We start from the raw sequence: 27,670 nt of genomic DNA, 5'->3' as shown, positions 1-27,670 counted from the left end.
CCTAAGCAATATTAACTTCACATATATTACTATATATCATATAACCTAAGCAATATTAACTTCACATATATTGCTATATATCATATAACCTAAGCAATATTACAGAAATTATTCAACTTTATTCAATTCATGCTTTTTTTAAACAAGAAACATCTTTATTAAACCACCACTTTAGACATAGGCAATCATACATTTATATTTATTATTTATTTATTTGACATTTGTTGACCAGGTTGGTCCATCTGGGACAAGGCCCTTTTTCAGTGGAGACCCGGAGAGAAAAGCTCCACAGTTAAGACACAACAAGTACATATACAATGATACATATAATGTCTAAGTAAATACACACAATACATACTACTGCCAAGAGGATATATATATATATATATATATATATATATATATATATATATATATATATATATATATACCTAAGCACATGTGTTGTAGCAGGTAATAAAAGGTACAAAGCAGTGTAAAGGTTTGTTTGTGTCTTTCGGCTTTTCCCGGTTAGGGGTCGTCACAGCGGAACTCCGGTCCTCTAATGATTGGCAGTAGAGTTTCACGTGCTGGCTTGCCGGGCCTAATGCACAACCTTCAACGAAGGAATGCCCATTCACGCATGTCGACACACAGAAGACGCTCTGAGAATTGAACGGGCAACGTCTAACTGTGAGGCGACAACGCTACCACAGCACCAACACCGCAAAATAATAAATTATATACAGGCAGTGAGTAGAGGTTACAGTGTACAAATGAGTTTTAGGCATGCTACTGCTGAAACGATTTACATCTGTAGGGGAGGTTGTTGGAAAAGGTTTAGTAGTGTTGAAGGGTAAGAGAATTAGGATGGAGGTTGAGTTTGATTCCTGTAGGAGAAAGGTAAGAGATCGGCTGGCCTAGAGAAATGGGTCAGTCAGGGGGGAGATCGCATAGGCATAGTTTATTTTTGCTAAAGTGGTTTTTTACAGCCTTTCTGACTAGTACTTTGGATCTAGTGTTTCGCATGTCAAGTGGGAGTTTATTCCAGTTTTCAGCAGGGTAATAGCTATAAAGGTTTCTTCCTATGTTGAGCTTGGGTTTGAGTACGGACAGGAGATGTTGGTCAGAGCTCCACAGTGCTCTTGCTGGGGTGTAGGAAGAGATGATGGATGAGATGGCGGGGCAAAAGGTGGACTGGAATAGGATAGAATGGATTATTTGAAGCTGAGAGAGAATTGGGTTATGGGGGAATTCTAGCCATTTCAGTTTTTTAGTGCTAAGCAGTGATTAGAGCACTATGGTATTGGTAGTTCGGCGGCAAATTTTGCTACACTGTTATACGTGGATTCCAATTTAGATATGAGTGAGGTCTGCAGATTGGTGAGAATCTGAGAGCCGTAGAGAATGGTTGGTAATAGGTAGGTATGTGATAGAGCTATTTTAGCTTGAGAGAAAGTTTTTATTTTTATTTAGAACATGGTGTTGGTTGAATTTTAGCTCGTCATCTATGAAGACCCCTAGTAATTTGGTATGGCCTTCCACTGAGAAGGTTGGTTTCAGGTGGGCCATTGTTTTAGGTACAAAGAGTAGGAGTTTGGTCTTTTTTGGATTTAATATTAGATGGTTTTGGTTGAGCCAGTTCTCAATAGACAAGGACTCCTGTGTTGTAGTATGGAGCTTGGGAAGGGTATCAGCAATGGTGATGACCGTGGAGTCATCTGCATACTGCATTACGGATGAGTGCGGGGTGCAGGCCGATAACTGATTAGTAAAAATATTAAAGAGCAGTGGTCCTAGTACTGACCCTTGGGGTACTCCCATCTGTACTGGGAGTTCAGGAGAGATGGCTAAGTTCCATCTGACTGACTGAAAATGGTTGCTAAGATAACTAGAGAACCAGGAGATCGTGGCAGAGGATAGGTTTAATTGGGAGAGTTTGTCCAACAGTAAATGACAACAGTCCACTCAGACACAATCCTAGTTGCAAGCATTTTACATCTCAAACCATACTGACACACTCCCAGTTGTAAACATTATACATTACTTACAATCTCCCCAATCATTTTTATTCAAATATTACATAGCTCATTTAAGACCTGCCTTCTTTTAAACCTCATTCCTCCCCTGTATGTATTGTTCCCAAAACTCCCATTTTTTTCCTATGTAGTTTTCTTCTACCCTTTTCTAAAGATCTCATTTCCAACAATTTTCTCTCTTACTGTATTCACTACTTCTAGTATAGTTGGTTTAGATTTTGATTTCCATTTTCTAGTAATTGCTTTTTTGGCATCCTCCATAATTAGACATAGCAAGGCCTTACCATGTCTAGGTAATTTTGATTCTGGATCAGAGCTCAGAAAAATCATCTCCATCATCACACCAATCTGCCCACCCAGCATCGCTGATGTAGAATCCTGCTTGGAATCCTTAAAGTCCAGCAACTCACTGGCCTCCCAGAAAATATGTTCCCAATTACTTTTCTTTCCTATTACACATCTAACATTTGCTGTCTACCTGAGGAAAAAGTCTCTGGACTCTACTTGGGGTATATATAAATATCTAGGTAAATATTTCCAAGCAAAAATCCTACATCTTCTAGATTTTGTTAGATATTTGGGAAACATACATATATCCTCCTATTATTTCTTTGTGAATTGCTTATCCAGTCTCTCTTCCCAATCCTTTCTAATCTCCTCTGATTGATTCTTATAGTTATCATGCAATATTTTATATGCTCTACTAATTTTTCCTTTTTTAATGGCAGCTTCTTTTCTAGATTCTACCAAAAACTCTACCATGCTGGTCTTTCATTTAGGACTCCCCTATTTCTTTCTCTTTGCCTACACTCCAATATGAATCCTTGATAGGGAAGGCAATCCAAAAAAATTCTTGACGTCTTCCCATTCTATCATCTTTCCCTCTTTAGTTATTTGCTCCCAATACCTTGTTTCCTTTACCAGTTTTCTCCAATAAATTCCAGCCCCCTCTTGCCTATTGTCTATTTCTCTAATTGCAGTCATCCCTATCGGCAAAATCTCTTTTCTCTACTCCCGTGTTCGCTTAGTTCTTAGAATACTTTATGCTACTTCATGGATATAATGTTCTGTAGGATTATTGTTATTCTTCTTAAAGGCCTGCATCCAAAATCCCAGTCTCTCCTGGTTTCTTGAGCTCCCCCCCCCTGTATCATCATCATTCTTTTCCACGTTGATTTATAGTTTTTTGCTTGTGGTCTGTATAGGAACCTTAAGTGTGTAGCTCTGAAATACTCCTTCAAATCAAGTAATTCCAATCTGTCTGCCCTGTTCTACTAGAAGAATCAGCTTATCCCACTTGACTCTTGCTGTCTTCCCCTCCCAGATAAAGTCCTTCAGCTCTTTATTAATTGCTATCCACAACTTCTCTGGTTGATAAAAATATGCCTGACCTGTGCATAAGACTAAAGGGACTAAAAACATTTAAAAATGCTTGCATCTTACTATACTTATCCATATAACAAAGCTTCCATTTTCTCAGTTTTTGTATTATCCTTTGTTTAGTCTCTTTCCACAGTCTAAGCTGCCATACCAGAATAATTTTTAATCCATACTGCTAAATACTTCATTTTATCATGTTCCCCCATAAATATGGATAATGCTGAACCAAGTTCATTTGTGGGTACATAATTTACCACTACTGCCTTTATTTTAGCATCATTAATTTTATACCCTGAAAAGATATGAAACTGTCTCAAAATGTTCCAAAACACTGTAATGTCTCTTTCTTGTTTTGTCAGGTATAAAATAATATATGCAAATAGTGCCAGCTTTTCTTGACTACCATACCAATTATAAACTTGAATTTCTGAGTCTCCTATTTTTTTGCCAATGGTTCTAAATATAATGCAAACAACAAAGGGGCAAGAGAACACCCTGCCTGCTTCCTCTGCTCAAGCAGAAATTATCAGAGAGGACCCCATCCACTTTAATTTTCACCTCCAATCCCTCATACATCCTCTTAATCAATCTTATATATTTTTTCAGGAAATGCAAATGCTTCCATTGCCCTCCTCATAAAATCACAGCTTACTCAAATGATTTCTCTGCATCAAGACCCACCAACATTATGCTTCCCTCTGGATCATCAATATTCTGTTAATGTTGTCAAATGTTTGCCTCCCCTCCACAAAACTACACTGATCCATATCTGTCAATTTTAGCATTACTTTTAACATTCTTTCAGCCATTATAAACATGAACACTTTACAATCATGATTTAGTATTGAAATGGGCCTGTATGAAGCTGGATCTGATGGATCTTTACCCTCTTTTAGGTATTAAAGCTACCACCACTTTCTTCTAGGATGTTGGCACTTTTCCTCCTCTTAAAATACTGTTAAAACCTTCCAGGTCTTTATCATTTTTTTTCAACCTAGCTTCCAAACTTCCACAGGAACCCCATCTATTCCTGGGGATGTTCCTGCAGATTAGTCATATGTCACAATTTTTATCTCATCTCCTGCTATCATAACCGTTGGTAAATGAGCATCAACTACTTCTAACTTTAGCATATTTAATTCTTCCATAAACATTTCTATTTGTATCTTTTCTTGATTTCAATATTTGTCTGCTTTATAAGACTTTCATAGAATTTCCAAAATATTTCTCTACAGGATTTCTTCTTACCTTCCTTGTTATAGGCTCCCTAAGCTTGACAACAGCCCTTTCTACTTTCTGTTGCCTGAGTTGTTGTACTAAAAGTTTTGTGCTCTAGTGTTATCATCAAAAACAGTTGCTTAACAGCAATCTTTCTAAACTGGTGAATATTATTGAGATATTCCCTTTTTTTCTGCTTAACATTCTGCAGTTGATCCTCTTCATGTTCTGTGAGATTTCCCCCTATTCTGCAATACTTACAATTTGTTAGTCCCTCTACATAATTCTTGTTACTTTTAAACCATAACTCCCTTTCTTTTATTTACACCTTAATTTTATCCCACTCCCTAGCTATATTTTCAGAAGTAATGTCTATCTTCTCGAATAGCTCCCAAATAATCTCCACTACCCATTCCCTAAATTCCTCTCTTTTCAACAGATATGTAGGAAAATGCCAGTGACTCATTTCACTCAGAAATCCTATTACTGAATTCACATCATTCCATGCCAAATATTTTCATAAATATCTTCAAAAATTTACTGTCCTTTGTTATACTTTCCCTTCTGGGTCCCCCAGACACATCTTCACTGCTGCAAATCAAATTCCCGTCCCCACTTATAAGTAATATTCCTTACTGAAAGCTGACTGCTTCCTCCCATAATTTTCTTAAGCTCCATTATAGCAGTTTTAGGTGAAATATAAATACATGCCAGTATAATCCTCCTCCCTTGCCAGTAGCCCCTTAGTACTACAAATCTGCCATTATTATCTTTTTTTATCCTCTGTTGGAGCTTCTCTTGTAATTAATATAAGTACTCTTCTTTTCCTTTGTCCCAGATATTCCACTGAATAACCACCCTGAAAACCTTTCTTTATCAAATTCACATGCTCATTTCTTTCCAAGTGTATCTTCTGTAACATAGCTATTTGCACTCTACATTTTTAATACACTATTCTTTCTTTTTTTGTATTTATCTGTGAGCTCACTGACATTTAAAGACTTTACAAAAATCATCATTGTATTAAAAAGTTATTATCCACATCTTTTACATATAACACATTTTGTGATAAACACCTAGTTCCAGCTTTTGTGTTACATGCATACACTGTTTGGCAGGTTGAACATTTATATAGTTGTTTCTTGACATATCCATTTGAGCCTATGTCACATCTTACAGAACTCTCGATTTTACTGAAAGCCCTCAAAAAAAAAAAAAGCTCTCAATACCCCCCTAAAGTTTATTAATTTATTTCTAACAAACAAAACTATATACATCTTCAAATATTGAAGTTTTACCCTCCTAATAGGAGCAAATATCTCAGCCACACTGACAGACTTGAGTTAACTTAAAAAAAGATTATCCATGCTAAGATGTATGGTGCAGACTTTGCTTCTACTAAGTGATAACTAGTTTTGTCTTATCTTTATAGTGCTCCTAGCTGAGAAAACCTCTAAATTATTTCAAAGCACATTATCTTCTAGCCAGTTTCAGTTTTCTTTTTTTTTCCATAGCCAGTCACTCTCCACCAGACTGTAAAAAATATCTCTATCAGATTGTCTCCATGGGGACACAAGAACCAGACAGCCAATTTATTATCATCAAATTGTCTCCATGGAGACATGAGAGACAGATAATTTCTCCTTATTTATTATTTTCATGGAGACATGAGAGCCAGATATAGAACTTCTACTAACCATACATTCATTTGCTAAAAAAAGTCTCATAATATTCAATATTCTTTTTCATTTACTTGCTTTCTCTTAAAACGTGTTACCAAATCAATCTAAGGTCCTTAAGCTAGTCATTCCTCCATGCAAGACAGAAAAAACAGATTAATTTGTCTTTTCTTCATGCTCTTTTAACCATGATTTTCTTACATTGCACTGCCTACAGTTCTTAAAACTGAACAAGAAGAAAGAAAGAAGGGAGAAAGAAAGGGGAAAAAAAAAAGAACAGCAGCACCTATTTACGATCCATAAAAATAACTGAGAAAACTTTACTTTATAGACTGCAAAGAAAACCATACACCACAAAAAATAGTATTAAGGAAAAAATGTGTTTTTACTTACAGTTAACCTTCTCCCCTCTTCTCCTCCCAAAAGCATTTTTTAAATATTAATGTCATGAAGTAGGGCATATACTTTAGAGCCCCCCCCCCAAAGTCCAATAAATTCTGAAAAAGTCCAATATTTCCAGATGTTCTTGTTCGGTCATATTTCACAAATATAATTATTGCATTGTAACCCCACATTAAGTTACTGGTTTTATTAATGTTCATCTCCCTCTCCCAAATCCTGTTGCTGCTTAATTTCCACCATACTCTTGATTCTTCTAGTTAACTGTCATGTTGCCTTCGTTCTCTCCAACATTTTCTGTTGAAACAGTGGAAAAGGTTTCATGGGTACAGTCTCTTTGTGGTCTTTATCACCAGAATAATCTCCTTCTGTTTCACAGCTCACTTTTGTGTTGAACAAACTTTATTTCCGCCTTAGCATGTATTCATCAAGAAATGATTTTGTCCCTCCAGGGAAGAATACCTTGAAGACAGCTGGGTATAGGAGTTTAAATCTTATCTGCATCTCAACATTCCCTGAATAGTGGAATGAATTTACTGATCTTCTGCTTGGTGTACAATGAGTAATCATTCTCCACAGTCTATTGTCTTCCACTTTTAGTGTTTTGTCCTTCTGCCCCAGTTTTGTCAGTATCAACTCTTTCAGCTGGTAGGGTTGCCTCTTTACTGTTAAAGGTCTAGGCTGTGTTCTCATAGCCAGGTATGGAGCAAACACATGATGTGCCCTTTCAACTAACAACCCCTGCTGTGGAATACCAGTCCAGTTGCTTATTTGTGCTTTTAAAAAATTAATCTAGTCTGCCCCTTCCAGCTTCTCTGGTATAGCTGAAAATGTCAGGTTTTCCCTACGTGCTCTGTCATCTAATTCTATTATTTTTTTAAACATCTCTTCCTGATAGCTGAAAATGTCAGGTTTTCCCTACGTGCTCTGTCCTCTAATTCTATTGTTTTTTTAAACATCTCTTCCTGAGCATTCTCATATTCACAAAGCTTTTTCTTCATTTCAACCTCTGATTTTTGCAGCTTTATCACCTCATATGAATATCTGTTTAAAGCTTTTTCCAATTGTTTCAGCCTTTTGTTGTTTGTGTTGATATACTCCATAAGTGTTTTATTTTAACCAGGTCTGTGTGCAGTTGTCTTATATCTTCCCGTAGGTTACTGGAAGTCATGTTTGGAGGTTGCATTGCTTTTTACTGAACAGCTGCAGAACCTTCTCCAGTGAGTGTTTCTTCCTCATGTTCGTAGCTGATTTTTTTTTCCCAGGTGCTCTGTATTTCTTTTTTCCTGACATCTAGGCAGTACACTTACTAGGCAGTTACTGAAATTCACCCATAAACACAAAAGTCTACTGGCCTTCTCTGTTCAGTTTCTGTTTTCACACTGGGAGAACTACAGTTAAGCTGTTACTTAGTGCACAGCCATCTTGGAAGTCACTGATCCAGCTCTATTATTCTTAATATATTTTCCATTATTCTTTCACAAAATCATCAAACAATTCATAGTCATGACTCATAATCCACAGCATCCATGGGACCTGATGGTAAACCCACAGCTAGGAGGCTGTTTAATCAAAATTCTTACCTCTGGATCGCATTAGGGGAGTGGCGCACTGCAACTGTGGTCCCACTTCGATCATAATGGACCTCATAAATAAAGCAGACTTTGGATCCAACCCAGTTGGCTTTGTCAAAGGCAGATCATGCCTTTTAAGCTTGGTTGACTTCTTAAAAAACAGTCCAAAAAGCCATTGGCGGGAAAGGCAGTCAGAACCCACAGGTTCAGAGTTGCTGGCAGTAGTTAGGAAGACCTTCTACATTGCCCACATTATCATCTAGATCCATCAGATAGATTCATCACCCAAAGACTCTGGCCTTGTTCAAGAGAAATCTTGACCAATGGATGGCTCAGTGTGCTGTCACTGCAGCACAGCAAAATAAAATAAATAGTATAGTTCCTACTAAAGGGTGGGCGTAGTAACACAAAAAGATGGGCTAGGCTTGTAAATGCCCCGGGGGCAGATAGCCTAGTATGAACCTATGAACCTATACTCAAAATGGGGCTATATGACCCAGGACATTTCCAAATCCAGACCACGTCCCCACCCAGAGTACATTGTTAAAAAGTACTAGCCAGACTGTGCATCTCCTGATTCTTCTTTTTTCCTTAACTTCCATCACCATCAGGGTTTTCCATGTATTCTGGTTTCCCATTGCCTAATTTTTATTTACTTTATTTTTTTGTCTTAATACCCCCTTTCTACTTCTGTTAACAGAGGAAGTTGTAAATGTTTCAAATACGCTACCATGTCCTGTGTGTTCCTTTCACCCTTTACATCCTATTCATAAAGTGTACTGTACTCATTTACCATTACCTTCCTAATTTTCCTGGGCCCATTTCTTTCCTAAAATCATATTTCCTATGTTCAGTTATCATCCTTTAAAACTTTTGGTTGCCCAGGGATTATTGCCAGAAATAGTTTTGCTACCATTGCTATACGTTCATTCATATTTTGTAGCTACTCTTACATAGACATTCTAGCTTTTTCCAACTGTTCTTCAATCTGTCATTTTCCATGTATTATTTTTCACTTCTGTAAACCCCTTACATTTTAATCCCTCTAGATATCTGTCATGACTATTATTCCATATGCAATTTGCCTTCCTTATGATCACATTTGTAATCTTCAGTTTACAATTATCCCAATTCTTTGAATATTATTTACTGCTTAAATTAAAATCTAATAACATTTCAGTTAAAGTTCGATTAATCCAATCATTAATCAGCTTCCTTTTCAGAAGAAACACTGGAAAATGACAATGTTTACCACAATATAATTTCATGTGCTTACAAAACTTAATTGGTATAGGTGCATGGTCTGATACCAACACTGATGTGTTTTTATGGCTAGGACCACAGTACAGTATTTTTTGATAGGGTGCCTCTAAATAATCTTGTCCAGAAATGCCATTCATTGAAAAAAAATGTTATATTCCACTTCATTTTGTCTTATTTTCTCTAATGTCATGCAGTGTTTCAATCTCCTGCTAGTAACATACAACCTTTTTCTTTAAACATTTTTAATGCATCACATTTTAAACAATGACATAGGTAAGCATATATTACCACCATACAGTGGATATAAAAAGTGCACACACCCTTGTTAAAATGCCAGGTTTTTGTGATATAAAAACATGAGACTACAATAAATAATTTCAAAACTTTTCCCACCTTTAATGTATCCTATAAACCTGTACAATTCAATTGAAAAACAAACAAATCTGTTAGAGGAAAAAATATAAAAAATAAAAAAACGTACAATAAGCTGGTTGCATAAGTGTGCACACCCTTAAATTAATACTTTGTTGAAGCACCTTCTGATTTAATTACAGCATTCAGTCTTCTTGGGTAGGAGTCTACCAGCATGGCACATCTTGACTTGGCAATACATCATCCTTGATGAAAGGCTGTAACCTCTCCCACAATAATCTTTAAGTGCTGCTTCCAGGCCGCCGAGAGCTTCCCCTTCTAACCATTCATCCTGCACACTAGTGTCACAGACAGGAACCCTCCCTTCCAAAGAAACAGGCCAGCAGCACAGATTATCTTAGCTCTCAAGCTTCCAGCTCCAAAATGTAGATAACCATCTTTCATAATTTGGAACAAATTGGCAAAATGTGTAGCACTTACAAACAGCTTCAACTAAGAATCTCATAGGATGATTAAAATGTGTTACTTCATACTTATAAAAAGTTATTTGATGAATTAGCATGATTCAGTACGATTTACCAGGGTTATCATTTAAAACATTCTTAACACTGAATGTGTGACAGATCCCTTCAATAGGAACATGCACTTTAAGACTCAAAATAAGGAAAAGTCCTTATAATGAGGTACATTTGAGAGGTATGTAGAGTATATTATGGTTTTCAGTGCCAAGAGTAAAACTAAAATATATCCAGAGTTACAAAATTAAAAGCAAGCAATGGGTTCAAATCCATTCTCTTTATTCACAGCACAGCATTTTTGTTTGTAGGTCTAATTTCGCCTAAGCCCTTCCTGGCTTGTGTTATCTCTCGGTAACTCTAATACACTAGTGGCTACTGACGGGCTCCAGTACATGCCTTAATGATCTAATGAGGTCAATAACTCAAATGTAGCTACAAACTTTACAGGACACTGCCTTGCCTGGGATTTTAGAGTGTTACTAGTTTATTTTTATTTTCTTTGTCCTATTACGGGCCTTGCTCTTTATCTCAGCTATTTGCCAGTGCTTGTATGTAATGTGTGTTCACTATTCATTCTCAGTTGTCTGCTGCTTATTACTAAAGGGCTTATTTTTGTAGCATATTTAGCAGCTGCTGCTCAACGCTTAATCCTAGCTCTCTCTCAGACTGTTTTGTAGTCACTTATCAATTTTCTTTCTGCAGGATTGCACACTGTATAAACACTGCTTTGTCTGCAACGAGCAGATAGCATTGCTGTCTAATGTGAAATTGTCACACTGTTGCTGATATAATTTTTTGTACTTGTGCCTATTTATCATTGCAAGGTGTTTGTTAAGCATATTCTATAGTGACGTCTGATGTTATTATTAGGGTCTATATTAAATCAGCGAACGCTTAAAAAAAACGAATGCTGATTTATCGACCCCATGTAAGCGAAAGCTTACAATCCCAAACACTTAGAACAGCGATTTTTTTCCCAGAGAAAAAAATCACTGTTCCACAAAAATAAATAAATAAATAAAAACTTAAAAACATTACATAAAGTGGGGGGCTTCGCCCACCACACCCCCAATGTGGGGGGCTATGCCCCCCAAACCCCCCTACTTAAATATAGTAACTCCGAGATTGCACTACAGTGAGGAAAACGGCAAAGTAACAGAGAAGGCCAAGCGATTTCCTTCCCAGGGAAATAAATATCTTGTATGCCGTTTCACTATTTTGCTGTTTCATGCTTTCAAATTCGATCAAGACACATTCGAAGGATTGCGTCTTTGATTATATAATAGGAACCCTATTATTAGAACTGTTATCTTATGCTCTGAATTGAATCCACTGCCTGTACTCCTGCTCCACAGTTTGTCTTTCACACTATATCTGCTGACTCTGTTGTACCTTGGCCTCACTGCACGCTCCCATTCCTCACTACGTGCCCCAGACTCCAACCTGCACTCACTCCTTTCCAGTCTTTCCACCTTTCAGAAGCTCTCCTATCTATCACTGACCACTGTTCCATTTCTCTCTTACAATCTCCCACTACTGCATTTCTCTTACTCCCATACAGCACCCACTAATCCATTTCCCTCACTCACTTACTTACCATACCCCCCATTTACACAGTGCCACCCTTTCAGCCTTTCACTCTTACTTGTCCCTCCATTTCCCTAACCCCTCTCCTCTCTCTTATTTTTTTTAGGTTAGCAACTGCACACTCAAGCCCAGAGACCTACCCTGCCTGCCTGGAACCTACCTACTGCCAAGTCCCACTGAAGACTGCCTCTCTCCCTTTTTTGGTGTAATTTTCCCATGGTCGCTGCTTCTTGCACACCTCTGGTCCGCTCCCTATTCTCCTCCACCTTCCGGTCTCATGGTCGCTGCTTCTTGCACACCTTCGGTCCGCTCCCAATTCTCCTCCACCTTCCGGTCCTCTACAGATACTCTTTAGTCTTCAGATCCCTATTCTTCTGTGCTCCCATCTCCAATTATTTTTCTCTAGCTTGCCCTCCTGCAATACTATATCCTGTTGGCCGTAACTAGCTTCCTCACTTGGTCCTGATACCTCCATCCCTACTGCCCTTTTCAGATTCTTCTCTGTGCCTTTCTCCACCCACTCCTGTCTCTCCTACCTTCTCAGAGGACAAACTTAACGGCATCACTTACTGTCTTACTTGGGACTTTTGAGGTCGCTGCGGGTGTAGCCCTCTCCATTCGCCCTCGCTACGCTTGGACTCACTTCGCTCCCCTACCTTCTCCCATTCCCACACACCCCACTTCAATTACTTTTATCATCTCCAATACCTCCCCTTCCTGCCCATTTCAACCAGTCACACTCCACTTCCTACCGGTAACCACTCCACCCACACACCATCACTATCTGCTACATCACTTCTTTTTCTCACACCAGCTCATCCAAACATCCCAGTCCTTTACTCTCCATACAAACTAACAATTTTACCTTCCCAGTTCTAACACTGATGTCTACTCTAACCTCCTATCACACAAATCTTTCCCAGCCTTTTATATACTTTTTTACCAAATGTATCCCCAAATCTCCCCAGTCATCTCACACCTTCATAATATCCCTATCTCTCTTCAACTTTTCCTATAACTGCTTTTATAAGCTTACTATATTACATAACTACCCTCTCTCCTGTAAATCCAAACCAAAACTATACTACCATCTCTTATCACTAACTCACTTTACGTCTTTTCCTAGTAACATACTTCTTGCTGGTGACATTCACCCCAATCCTGATCCCACCTCCACTTATCCATAACCTTACACCCCACAAGCCTTCCTCTACCTCCCTAATCCATCTATCTCATCCTCCCTCCCACCAACATTCACTACACAAACCCCTCTCTATCTATTCTCTAAATATGCAAAGCCTTACTAACAAAATCACTGAGGTCCATACTTGGCTTGCTCATACCAGCCCTCACATCCTAACCTTATTCAAAACTTGGCTAAAACCCCACATAATAAAGAAATACTCCCACCCAGCTACAATATCTACCACTCTTGATAGAATCTCTAAAAAGGACGGTGGCGTTGCCATCTTCTATGCCGATAGCCTTAACCTCTCACTTGTCCCATCCCTATTCCAGACTTCCACCCAGCTGAACTTATCCTAAACCCTCACAAGAAATTTGTCATTGCCTCCATATATATCCCCCCAGGAAAGAATATTCCTACCCTGGAATGAATCCTATCCTGGTTCTCACACAACATACCATATATACCATATGAAACCCTCATTCTAGGCGATGTTAACATCGACTGGACTAAACTTACTACTGACTCTCCACAACTTAGTTTCAATCTACAGGGATTACACCAACTGATAACATCCCCCACCCACCTGCACACCACCTCTGCTTCCAAATCTACTATCGACTGGATCTTCTTCTAACCTTTACCACAATCCAACTACCTTACAAAACACATTAAGTGACCATCCTCCTACCTCCATCCTATGACACTCTGCCCAAGCACCTAAACCACAGAGACAGTTGCAAACTCTCCAACTTTAATACCACCCATTTCTATTCTCTCTCTAGTAACTGGAACTATGACTGTGAAAAGGAGGCAAATATATTTAGCGTAAATGATGACTTATTTTCCGCTTTCATATAAAACTTCATCAGAAAACAATAAAATGAACAATAAACTGCCAGTAGTTTAAATACATTTATTAATCAAACTTTTTATTGGTTAAAAGATGTATTTAAACTACTGGCAGTTTATTGTTAATTGTATTGTTTTCTGATGAAGTTTTATACAAAAGTGGAAAATGAATAGTTATTTATGCTAAATATAATTGCCTCCTTTTCTCACTCATAGTTCTAGTTACTGTTGTTTGTTGGTTGTTGAATTCTGGAAGTTCAAGTTTATTTGGTTTTCTATTCTCTCTAGTATTGACTGGTCCATCCTCAAACAGATCCCTCTCAATGAAGCAGTACTAAATTTAATCAAATCTTCCTAGATACCCTTAACCCCCTTGCCCCCACCAGGAAAATTAGAATTAAATCCAATTTTGGTCCCTAGCTTGCTAAGGAAACTAGATCCCTCATGCTTAAATGCGATAATGCTTGGAAAACCTGGACTAAGACCAAAGAACCTCCCCTGTTACAAAAGTACAAAGAACTTTGGAACCTTGTCAAAAAATATGTTAACGGGGACAAAAAAACCTATTATAACTCTCCTCAGATTAACAGAAAATCCAATCCATGGAAATTTTGGATTACCTTAAATAAAATTCTCCATCCAGGCTGCCCTTCCAATCCCCCCCTTTCCCAGCTAACACTCCTCTAGAAACTGCTCCCCTTCTCAATAGATACTTCATTGACACTGTCCAGAAACGTACACCCTCTAACTCCCAACACATGCTCCCTACCCCTATCAACCCTCACAACAATAACCTTTTCACCTTTCAACCTGTGCCTCCTTCCTACATTAAATCACTCTTACTGAAGCTTAAACCCTGCTCTCCCTCCTCTGACCTCCCACCTACTTTCCACAAACTAGCCGCCAAATCCATAGCTTACCCAATATCCCTAGTAATCAATATATCTATTTAGGAAGCAACAGTGCCAGAGATTTGGAAATTCTTCTTCACCATCCCCCTGCATAAAGGGGTGAACTCAACTGACCCATCTAACTTTAGACTAATTGCCATCCTATCTCCTCTCTCCAAAATACTCAAAAAATGTATATATATGTATATATATATATATATATATACACAGCTTTTAAACTATCTCTTCCAGCAAAACCTACTCACGCCCACTCAACATGGCTTCCAGCCTAGCCACAGCACTGCTGCAGCCCTCCTAGCTTTTACACATACTGTAGCCGAGGCCCGTGATAACAGCAACCTCATATCCTGTCTTCTGCTCAACTTCTCCAAAGCTTTTGACACTGTCTCTCATCCTTTACTTCTATCTAAACTTGCTAACTCCAGTCTATCTGCTTCTGCCCTAGCCATTTTCTCTAGCTACCTGTCTCAGAGACAACAATCTATCTGTTGGCTCTCCTCCTGCTCTCACCCTACCTTCCAGTGACATCCGGTGTACCCCAAGGTTCCATCTTGGGTCCCTTACTGTTCAACATCTTTACTAATGAACTTCATAATTCTTGCAAACAATCTGCCCTAATCCAATACGCTGATGATTCAACTCTTATCTGCACTTCCAGCAATATCTCTGACCTGCACACTCTTACCCAAGATACCTTTCTCTCCATTGAAAAGTGGCTCTCTGATAATTTACTCATCCTAAACCCCCAAAAAAACAAAAGTCAAACTCTTGCTATTCCTCCCTTTCACTCTCTCTCTCTCTCACTTTAAATCTACCTTTGTCATCACATCCTCAAGTAACACCATCATACAACCCGCCTCCCACACAAAGCTCCTAGGCACCATCATTGATAACTAACTTAAATTTAACTTGCATATCCTCCAAAGTATAAAAAAAATGTACCAAAAACTGGGTTTGCTCTATCGCAACAGAAAATTCTTAACCTCCAATGCTAGACTCTACTTGGCACAGACTCTTCTCCTCCCCTCCCTTCTCGATGCCGGCCCAGTCCTAACTAACTTACAGTCCACTACCCTGGCCAGACTCCAACAAACATACCACAAAATAGCTAGATGTGTCACAAACTCCCCTTATAATTCACATCACTGCCTTGCGCTCAACTCACTACAATGGCTTGAACTTCCACAACTCCTCCTCCTATCCCAATTATAAATCGCACACTCCATACTTCACAAACCACCCTCCTGCCCTGCTCTCTCATCCTTAGCATCCACCTATACTCCCACTCGCACACTCAGCACCTCAAACCAGCAACTCCTTGACATCTATCCACCTAAGAAAACTGTCGGTAAACCACTATACAAGTCCCCGGTATTCCAAGCTTGGAATAAACTTCCAACACACATATGGTCCATTAACCATCCCACACACTTTAAAAAAGAACTCAGACTTCACTTACTGAAAACCAAAACTTGTACCTGTCACGACCCTACCTAACTCCACTGAAACCCTTTCTCCTAATCTTTTCCAATTTCTCCCTCATATTACCTTAGCATCTTATCTGCTTCCCACTACCCCTTCCACCTTATATAGGTATTTTCACCTCTCACATCTGTACTATTCCTAAATACTACTTCCTTAACACACTCAATTACTCCACCACTTCAAAACGTCTTGGATTGCTGTGAAAGCTGTATTGCTAAACATGTACCAAAAAATGTGTACATATCTTCTGATCTGATGTACCTTACTAATTTCTGTATCTTACACTGTGTACTGCCATGTATTGTAAAATGAAATTTTATGTACAGTAAACTAAACGTCTATGCATTTTAAACTGTCTGTAACTGGAGCTTTTGTTCCTTTGGTTCTCTACTGAAAATGGGTCTCCGGCCCAGCTGGACAAACCCGGTTAACAAATGTCAATAAATAAATAAAATATAAATAATCCTAAAACGGGATGGATCTTGGTTATTGCAATGTACCACATATGTAGGAAGGGTTTACTTAGCACTACATGAGTCAGCAGATTAATTCATAAAAAGAAGCACTGAAATGGTTCCTGTTCTCATTTACACGTTACCCTTGCTGGATCAAAATCTCTTTAACAGAACCTGTCAGCTGTCTGGTTCAAATTTTAGACTATCTGATCCCTCCTTTCCCTGACACTGACACTTACACACACACTTACACACAAACAGCTTTCACTAGCAAGTTTCATTTGATAAACCTGTTTTATAAACTCACTTCTGTTTACTGGAAAGGTGCTGCAAGAAGTCCTGGGCCAGCAGTTTGGTGAGTGTTGTCATGGCAACTGTGGTCTGGCTGGTCAACAGATGCACACACTGAAGTGGTTCTTTGGTGAAGATCAGAAGAACTAAGCTGAGAAAAACCTGCATTCCTAGGAAATGAAACAAGGTAGTCAAATCAGTCAGCAGTAAACACAGGTCTGAAATAAAACAAAAATAAAAAAGGCCTCATTTTTGTTAACCTTTTCTTGTGTCATATTCTTTCCTACCCCAAAAGGCAGATATTGTTCTACAGTGACCTTCAATGGCAACACGTGAGAGGCAAGTTTTTTAAAGACAAACAGTCAGTCTTCATTCTGCAAAAGGAAGCAGCGTTGGTGTACAAAGAGGAATTTAATGAGAACAGGAAAACTTAGGAAAATAATTTATTCAAGGTCTGAATACAGTGCATCTTTATCTACAGGGAATGTTTTACTAATAGCAATACTTTCACTCTGAGACAGCTATAAATACGAACACACGTGTACATGCATGTATTCACACACACACACACACATATATATATTATATATGTTTGTGTTATCAAAAACTGATGTGATATCTTTTTCTGCACGTTGAAACTTCCAAAAATTGAAAGAAAAGTCAGACTATACTGACTGCCAAAGGAAAGCAAATGATTTTCTTTTGGGATTGGCCAACTACAACAAAAAAAATGAAGCATATATCCAGACATAACTTGTCTCAATAATGGTTCTATTAGGGAAAGGATGTTTGGTAAGTTAATGTCTAGGCTTGGGGGTGGGGGAAGGGTCAGCAGCAAAATTAGGGCCATGGTTAGTACACGAGTAAGGATGGACTCGGGCCACATTTTGTTCAGACTGCAAAAAAATAATGCAGTTACAAGCACATGTACATGCTGCAGTCATACGTCTAATCACAAAATAACCAAGTCAACATAAACTTTCACAATTATATGCATGTCATAATGCACAGTGCCATGGTAAATGTCTGCTGAGACATACGAAATAATGTGTACTGGTCATGTTTGTAACAGATCCTGTTTCCAAAAAAATGTTACAACGCACGCAACAAAAATGGCAGGCACATCCAAAACCAAAGTGACCAAGGTGACATTCTATCCATGAAGAAAGCATTTCACTCTTTGAAGCAGAGCTACCGGTTTGTGTTACAGAACAGGATACTTAAGGGTAGCCATTTTTGCTAGGATGACATAGTTCAAAGTCTCACGTGCTTTCAACTTAAATGAGTGTGCACGACTGGAACTATTTTATGGTTCTGCTGTGCAGTCTCCTGAAGCTGTGTGCAATTACACTCCGAGAAGACAGCTGTAGCTTGTTAGTTCTTACTAATAGAATACAGGAACATGCAACCATGCCAGTCTAAGGTGGGGTATGTCTGACAGCACGTACAACTGTACTGGCCTTCAACTGCAGTTGTAGAGTGCATTTAATGCATTAGACCCTTCCCCTCCAAGACAGCATGAAAGTCCACAACATTCTAGGCCTTATGTTCCTACTTCATTTCAAGGTGACAGGAACAACTGGACCACAGTTGTTTACCACAGGAAATACTCCCCAAAACCACTACCATCACTGAGCCTTCTAGTTCTAGGATCTGCTTTAAGAACTGAAGCATTACTACTGATGTTCATCGTGTTTCACTGTTGCAGTCATCACTGTAGGGTTCTTCCTGCCGGCAGGCAGCCCTCGGTGGTTCTTCCTGCCGGCAGGCAGCCCTCAGTCGGCCAGAATCCCAAAGTCTGGGTCCGGCGTCAGCTGTGTACTCATCCTCCCTGACGTCAGAGCGCCAGGGGTACAAAGCTCCCAGCCGACGCCATGTTCTCCAGTCTTTCTTGCAGTGCGGTGGAAGCAGTTCGCAATTGCCGGTCGGCTGACTCCTTTTTTTTTGGTGCTTCAAACTGAAGACATTCTTCTTTTCAAAGCTAAGTACCCCATTGGGGAAACTTTTTTCTTGCTCCAGTCCGATGTCAGAAAAAGTTAATAATTGTATTTCATGTGGGAAGCAAATACCTCATAAGGATTTTCATTCTTACTGTATTCCTTGCCTAGGCCCTGACCACGACGTAGCTAGTTGTAGGTTTTGTGCTAGATTTAATCAACGTACTATTAAACGGAGATACGATTTTGCCTTTCATTACTTTGGGAGGAGATTTAATTATAACATGTCGTCGGACACGGTTCCGACTACCGGAGTTCATAAAAGGCGCAAGGATAAAGATAGGCCTCCGAGGTCCAAAACAGACAGTTTACAATTACAGCCAGCTGCCGGTTCGGCCGTCGTCAGTGAGGCGCTTTCACAGCCCCTGTCGTCGGCCATTTCAGAACCGCTTGCCGATACGGACTCCCACGAGGAGCCAACTAGGCCTTCAGATATTTCAGGTGCAGGACCTTCGGATAATGCTCCCTCGGATGGGTCCGGAGCCGCCGTGCAGGTACCGGCTTCCGAGGGGGTTTTCAGGCCTACGCAGCGTCAGGTAAAGGCAAAGGCAAAGACTCCTTCTAAAACAAAGACTCAAGCCCAGGCCTCTTCTGATCCGGGACCTAAATCTCAAAAACAAATGCTTAAAATGGCTGAGGACTTGCTAACTATGATTAGGGGTTCCCATCCCCCACCAGACAAATGGCCAAGACAAGAATTGGATTATGAATCCTCTGATCAGGTATCTATCTCTTCAGTGTCTTTCTCTGAACAGGATTATACTTTACCTCCTTATGGATTCTGATGCTGAGGAATCCATTCCTTCAGCTTCTCCTCCTGAAGATTACTCTTTTGGGGAAACTTTACATGACATGAGGGAACATTTTCACTGGGAAGGGCAGGAGTACTCTGAATCTAAGAAAAGGCTTAGGGATTTCCTTCTACTTCCCCAACACAGACCCCTGGCTATTTCTCCTATTTTGGATATTGTGGATGATGTCTTTACTGAGTCTAATTTAACCCCTGACTCCTTTCCCCCGGCCCCTGCTAAGCCTGATAGATATTACAGAGTCCCTGACTCTCACCAGTTTCTATTTAAAAATCCTACTGCTGATCCAGAAACCATTTCTCAGGGTCCAAAGGGTGTTAAGGCCACCACTGCTAAAAATCCTATTCCGTCAGATAAGGATTCTAGAGCTTTGGAGAGATGGGGCAAAAAAGTGTACACTTCTGCTACTTTATCTATTAGGGCTTTGAATTGTCAATTTCATATGTTGAAATATCAGCAATACCTTTTGTCTGTTATGAAACAAAAAATGTGTACCATTTCTGCATGTGCAGACAATAAAGAATTACAAGATTTGATGCATTCTACTGAGCAGGTGGGGAAACATACCTTACACTGTGGTTTTGATGTTTTGGAGGCCTCTTGCAGGGCGGCAGCCACTGGCATGGTCATTAGAAGGCATGCTTGGTTAAAGGAACAAAATTTGCCTGATCAAGTAAAAGCAAAGTTATTGGATGTTCCTGTTCAACATAATGTTTTGCTTGGGTCTAAGGCTGAAGAGGTTATAAAGAAAATGGAGGATAAGGCAAAATCCATGCAAACGGTTAAGGATTTCTTACAAGTTCAGCCTCCTAGATTTAGCAGAAATTGGCCAGCTAAGAATTGGTCCCTTCCCAGCTTGGACAGGCCTCAGAGGGGGAGATATAGGTGCCCCAGAAGGAGGGCCCAAGCACAGACCTCTTATAGGCCTAGACAGTGGAGTGCTTCCACCCCCAGGGGTGGAGAAGATAGGTCTCAACTTTATAGGAAACGGGGCTCAATGACTCCCCCTGCATGGCTCCAGGAACCTCTCTCCTGGAAGCTCCTCTGAGAGGAAAACTTTCTCTTTTTCACCGAAATTGGACTTGCATTACCCAAGACAAGTGGGTTCTGGATGTAGTTTTAAGAGGTTACAAATTCTACTTTCACACCTTGCCAAAACCAAATGGATGGCCAGACCTACCAAAAACTCAATGGGCGGAGGCATTAAAACAGGTGAGGTCCCTCATGGCTATGAGGGCCATAGAATTGGTTCCAAATTCAGAGACGGGACAAGGCTTTTATTCCAGACTCTTTCTAGTTCCCAGAAAGCAAAATACCTGGGAGACCCATCCTGGATCTGTCAGTCTTAAATACTTTCCTGGAGATACCAAAGTTCAAGATGCTTACTCTGCAGCAGCTCCTGCCAATGTTGAGCAAAAATGCATGGATGGTAACATTGGACTTAAAGGAGGCTTACCTACACATTCCTATCAGACAGGAGTGCAGATGATACCTCAGGTTCAAGGCAGGATCGAAACATTACCAATTCTCTGTGCTGCCCTTTGGCTTATCTACTGCGCCCAGGGTCTTTACCAAGTGCCTGGCACCACTAGTAGCTTACTGCAGACTCAAGGGAATTCAAATTTACCCTTATCTGGATGACTGCCTTATTCAAGCAGACAGCAAGGACATCTTACTCCAGCACCTGGAATTTGTTCAGAATCTACTCAAGTGCCTGGGATTCACTGTGAACGTAAAAAAGTCAAATTTGACACCCACTCAACAGATAACTTTCCTGGGTGCTCTTTGAAGCACTAAAACCCAGATGGCATTCCTGACGCCAGAAAAACAACTACAGCTGGTTTCAACTTTCAAAAGCCTGGCGTTAATATCTCAGCTAACTGCAAGGAAATTCCTGCAGGCTTTCGGTTACATGGCTTCCTGTATCCTACTCATACCACATGCAAGACAGCATATGAGGAAGATACAAGGTACCTAAAAAGCGTATGGTCCCAGCATTGTCAGTCTGGAAACAGTGATTGCTGTTTTGCCTTGCCTGCAAAAGGAATTTCATTGGTGGGCCACGGCATGTCTTCAAAACAAAGGGAAAACCTTCAGTCTACCTCCAGCCAACCAAGTGATAACCACGGACACCTCAGATTATGCATGGGGAGCCCACTTGCAGGGGAAAGGCCTGCAAGGTTTTTGGACAGAGGATCAGAAGCATCTACATATCAATTTAAAAGAGACGTTAGCTGTACAGAATGCCCTTATGGCTTTCAGGGATCTTTTACAGCCAGGGCAGCTACTGATACGGACAGACAACACCACAGTTATGTGGTACATAAACAAGCAGGGGGGTTCTCACTCCTACCCCCTTTGCAGACTAGCCATGACTCTATGGAACACAGCACTAGCTTGCAAAGTGAATCTACAAGCTCAATTCCTGCCAGGGAAACAAAACATTCTGGCAGACAGCCTGAGCAGGAATCTGTCAGACCCACACGAGTGGATGCTAGACACCTAAATTTTCAAGATGATTACAGAAGCCTGGGGTTGCCCGGACATAGATCTATTTGCATCTCCCCACAACTACCAGTTACAGATTTTTTGCACAAGGACATATCACAAGCTAGCATGGAAAGTGGATGCTCTCTCATTCAGCTGGAGGAACCTCTCGGGGTATGCCTTCCCACCACTGCCTCTTCTACCAAGGGTATTATTAAAAATAAAACAGGACAAATCAAAGATGATCTTACTGGCCCCGAATTGGCCTTGACAATTTTGGTACCCAACACTGATAAATCTATCCCAGGAACCTCCTTGGATTCTACCTCAGATTCCAAATCTTTTGTCTCAACATCAGGGCCAAGTCCTGCACTTTCATATCAAAACTCTGAGCCTGGCAGCCTGGCGTATTCAGGGTCTATAATTATTCCTACCCCTACCAAACAGGTTATGGATGTCATCTTAGAAGCCAGAAGGCCTAGCACTAAGAAATCTTATGCAGGAAAATGGAAGAGATTTTGCATATGGATGCAGGCTCAGGAATCGGATCCTCGCATTCCAAATATTCCATTGATTTTATATTACCTCACAGATATGTTGCATAAGGGTTTATCTTTTTCTTCCATAAAAATATATGTCTCAGCTATCTCTGCACATTATAATACAGATCCTCCAATTTTTTCACAACCACTTCTGAAACAATATCTCAGAGGAGCAAAGAATTTAAGGCCCCCTAGAACTCCACCCATTCCTGCTTGGGACCTCAATTATGTACTGGAAAAGCTGACTCTGCCACCTTTTGAGCCTGCTGCCACATCTGATATAAAGTATTTATCATGGAAGACTGTTATCCTACTGGCTTTAATTTCAGCCAGGAGTGTCTCGGAGTTACAAGCGCTCATGGCTGTAGAACCTTACATTATTTTTCATCAAGACAGGGTATCTTTGAAGACTAACCCGACTTTCATGCCTAAAGTGGTTTCTAAAGTGGCTTTAAACCAAACTATTCACCTGCCAACTTTTTTCCCTAATCCACAAAATAAGGGGGAAGAGGATCTTGCATTCTTTGGACGTACACAGACAGCTTCGATTTTATCTGGACAGAACCAAGGATATCAGGAAAACAGAACTGTTTCTTATGCAGCAAATTCTCAAGGCAAAACTATTTCAAAACAGACAATTTCTAAATGGATTGCTCATGGAATCAGATTTTGTTACTCTCATCATGGAAAGCAAATCCCTGGAAAAGTTAGGACTCACTCTACCAGAGCTGCTGCTACTTCAGCTGCCTTTCTCAGGGGAGTCACTACCAAAGATATTTTGGAAGCTGCAACTTGGAGTTCAGTGCATACTTTCTCAAAGCACTATAATCTCCCTCTTAATTCCAAATCTAGGGCAGGCTTTGCTTCTGCAGTCTTGCAAGGCCTTCTAGCCGCCCTTTCTACTCTATAACCTCCACCCTTTATCTCAGCTTTGGGATTCAACCCTACAGTGATGACTGCAACAGTGAAACACGATGAACATAGTACAGTTGTGTACACTTACCATAAATGTAGATGTTCGAGTGTCTTCACTGTTGCAGTCTGGGTTACCCACCCTCCTGTCCCCTCTTATACTTTTATTGGTGTGTTTCCCTGCTTCACCCTTCTTCTGAGGTGTATTTGCTACAGGGTTTGGGGTTTGTTGTATGTTACATTTTTTGTTTTACTTTTAGCCTTTATTTTTGGGCACCTGACATCTGGGGCAAGAAAAACTGGAGAACATGGCGTCGGCTGGGAGCTTTGTACCCCTGGCGCTCTGACGTCAGGGAGGATGAGTACACAGCCAACGCCGGACCCAGACTTTGGGATTCTGGCCGACCGAGGGCTGCCTGCCAGCAGGAAGAACCACCGAAGGCTGCCTGCTGGCAGGAAGAACCCTACAGTGATGACTGCAACAGTGAAGACACTCGATCATCTACATTTATGGTAAGTGTACACAACTGTACTTTCTTGCTTTCATTGGAGTCTTCAGATGTTTGCTAGAGAAAGAAAAGCAATGATGGCAAATAAGCACTCAAGGACACCACAAAGCTTAGAAATGTGGCAAAGTAATACTGCAGAATACTGAACATTAATGACTGCATGCAAGGACACTGAAATTACTGCAATAAAATGAAAAAAAAAACACTTCAAATGCCATACAATTGTGTTTTGGTGAAAAACTGGAATACACTGTATGACAGCAAATGCAGTGCAAGTAATTGTGAAAGCTGTGAACAGTATCAGTACAAATACATTATTCTAGTAGCAAGAAATGTCAGGTCGAACTTCAGCACAGCCACATCGCTGTGTACAAAAGGGAAGAATCTAACTATGGCATGGATAGATTACAAAGCAGCACCTGACAGCATCCCGCATTCATGGATAAGGAGTGCTTACAGATGTATAACATACATCCTACATTGATCAATTACATTACAGTGACCACGAAACAGTAGCAAACTACTTTGCAGCTAAGCTATGATAAAGGACAAATTATTATCCTAGGAATAAAAATTCAAAGAGAGATATTCCAGGGTGACTGTCACCGCTGCTCTTTTGTCTTTACTTAACCCATTAAACTGTCTACTTAACAGATTAGGTCACAGCTACAATTTGGCTCCCAGAAAATAACTAAGAGTAAAGATTTCTCATATTTTTGTGGATGATTTAAAACTGTGTAGTTCATCAGATGAGGAGCTGAAAGTACAACTGCAAGTGGTCAAAACTTTCTCAGATGGTATAAGAATGTCATTTGGTTTTGATAAATGTGCAAAACTAACATTTAAAACAGGAAAGCTGCAGTACAAAGAAAATATCAGTCTGGGACAGGAATGTGAAATAAATGAACTTGAGGAGGAAGGAGCTTATATATTTAGGAATTGATGAATGATGAACAATAACACGTGAACAAATGCAAGCAAAACTCAGTAAGGAATATTTTAGAAGACTAAAATTAATACTGAAAACAGCCCTGATATCTAGGGAAAAAAGTCCACGCTATAAATCAATTTGCTCTTCCTGTTCTAATTTACAGTTTTAGGGTGACTGACAGGACCAACAGGTAATGCATCAGTTGGACAGGAAAACAAGAAAAATGCTTCACTCTTATCAAATGACATACAAAATCAGTGTACACCAAGATTATATATTCCTTGTTCTGAAGGAGGAATGGGCCTCCTCGAAACTGATTACATGTATAGATATGTAATTGTAGGACTTCATACATATCTGCTGACCTCATCAGATCTGAAGATAGTGAAGGTTTTGAAACAAGAAGAGAACAAGTCTAAGATGACTTCCTTGCTTAGTTTAGCAGAAGCATATTGGCGTCAAGCAGGAAAGGAAACCGAACCAAATTACATAAAAATCAGGGCGCAACTGAATGTGACAAAAAATAAAAGAAAGAATATAAGGAGAAGGATCAGATCAGAAGGCAAGAAATGTGGAAAAAGCATAAATATATTTCCAAATACAGAAAACTTCTGGGACGACCTCATGTTGTTCAGGATCTGATACAGGAATGGTTAAGGACAGGTAAATTTAAATCAAAAGATGAGAGGTTAATGTTGACAGCCCAGCATAGTGGACTACGTACATGTTGGTTTACAAAGTCCATTGAGCATGTGGGAGAACCGGACAAATGCAGGTTCTGTAAACCAGAACTGGAAAGAGTCACACATCTTGTTGCTGGATGTGATACCCTAATGGCAGAAGGACTGTATACTGCAAGGCATAATAATGAGGAAAGATTTTTGCATTGGGGATTGTGCAAAAATTACAATACTGAAGTAGCAATGAAGCATTGGAAAATTGATTCAGAAAGCATTACACAGAATGATGAAGTTTATCACATGGCATCACCCGTTACCAACAGTTCAAAACACAGATGCAATAAAACCTGATATAGTGGTCCATGAAGAGAACACAAAAGTAGCACTGATCAGTGAAATTGCTACACCCAGTGATTACAGTGTCTTACATAAAGAAAGACACAAAGTCTTAAAAATACCAGGAGATACAATACAAGCAGAAATGAGGACAATGTAGAAGAAAGATACCAGACAGTTCCAACAGTAGTAGGAGAAATTGGACTCATAAAAAAGAATTTACAGTCTTATTGAGGTATGTTACCAATACATGCAACTCCATATGAATTGCAGAAGGAGTCAGTTTCTGGGTATGTTGCGGATGCTGCAAAGAGCACTTTTGGCTAGCATCAAAGATTGAAACAATACTAATTTCATGAACTTTAATCATACTTTGAGTTAGGAATGGGGTCCATTCCTGCCATATTAGAAACCCAAAATACTTGAAGAAATTAAACCACTACAGGAGTTTAAAACATGTATGGGGGCATTTCTGACCCGCAGGGGTTATTACTAAGTGCAAATGGAGTATGAAAACAAGGCATCAGGACATGCATAAAAATGTAAGGAAAATGGGACATACATGTTACAAAAACAGGGCGCGTCATAAAACTACAAGGAAAACAGGGTGTGTCATAAAAGTGTAAGGAAAATAGGGCGCGTCATAAAACTGTAAGGAAAACAGGGTGTGTCATAAAACTGTAAGGAAAACAGGGGATGCAATAAAAATGTAAGGAAAACAGGGTGTGTCATAAAAATGTAAGGGAAACAGGGCATGTCATAAAAATATAAGGAAAATGGGACATACCATAAAAATGTTACAAAAACAGGGCATGTCATAAAACTGTAAGGAAAACATGGCACCAATGTAACGAAAACAGAGTGTGTCATAAAAATGTAAGGAAAATAGGACGTCATAAAAATGTAACGAAAACAGGGCATGTCATAAAACTGCATGGAAAACAGGGCACCAATGTAAGGAAAACAAGGCGTGTCATAAAAATGTAAGGAAAACAGGGCGTGTCATAAAAATGTACGGGAAACAGGGCATGCGATAAAAATGTAAGGAAAACAGGGCGTGTCATAAAAGTATAAGGAAAATGGGACATACCATAAAAGTGTTACAAAAACAGGGCATGTCATAAAACTGTAAGGAAAACAGGGCACCAATGTAAGGAAAACAGGGCGTGTCATAAAAATGTAAGGAAAATAGGACGTCATAAAAATGTAAGGGAAACAGGGCACGTCATAAAAATGTAATGAAAACAGGACATCAATGTAAGGAATACAGGACATGCCA

The 27,670-nt window shown here is 39.7% G+C and overlaps 1 protein-coding gene across 1 annotated transcript in view; it reads right to left on the bottom strand.

Moving 5' to 3' along the window:
• The window catches only part of STK36 (serine/threonine kinase 36), a 786,440-nt gene that overhangs the window by 146,354 nt on the left and 612,416 nt on the right, over positions 1-27,670 (bottom strand). The window contains exon 24 of the mRNA XM_044086614.1: positions 17,205-17,358. Within this exon, the coding sequence (XP_043942549.1) occupies positions 17,205-17,358 (154 nt within the window). The remainder of the gene's footprint in view (positions 1-17,204; positions 17,359-27,670) is intronic.

The sequence above is a fragment of the Protopterus annectens genome, chromosome 10.part0 (genome assembly GCF_019279795.1).
Source record: "Protopterus annectens isolate FY-2018-M chromosome 10.part0, PAN1.0, whole genome shotgun sequence".
Classification (NCBI taxonomy): Eukaryota; Metazoa; Chordata; order Ceratodontiformes; family Protopteridae; genus Protopterus; species Protopterus annectens.
The sequence above is the reverse complement of the archived record's forward strand: the minus strand, read 5'-3'. Positions and strand labels throughout refer to the sequence as shown.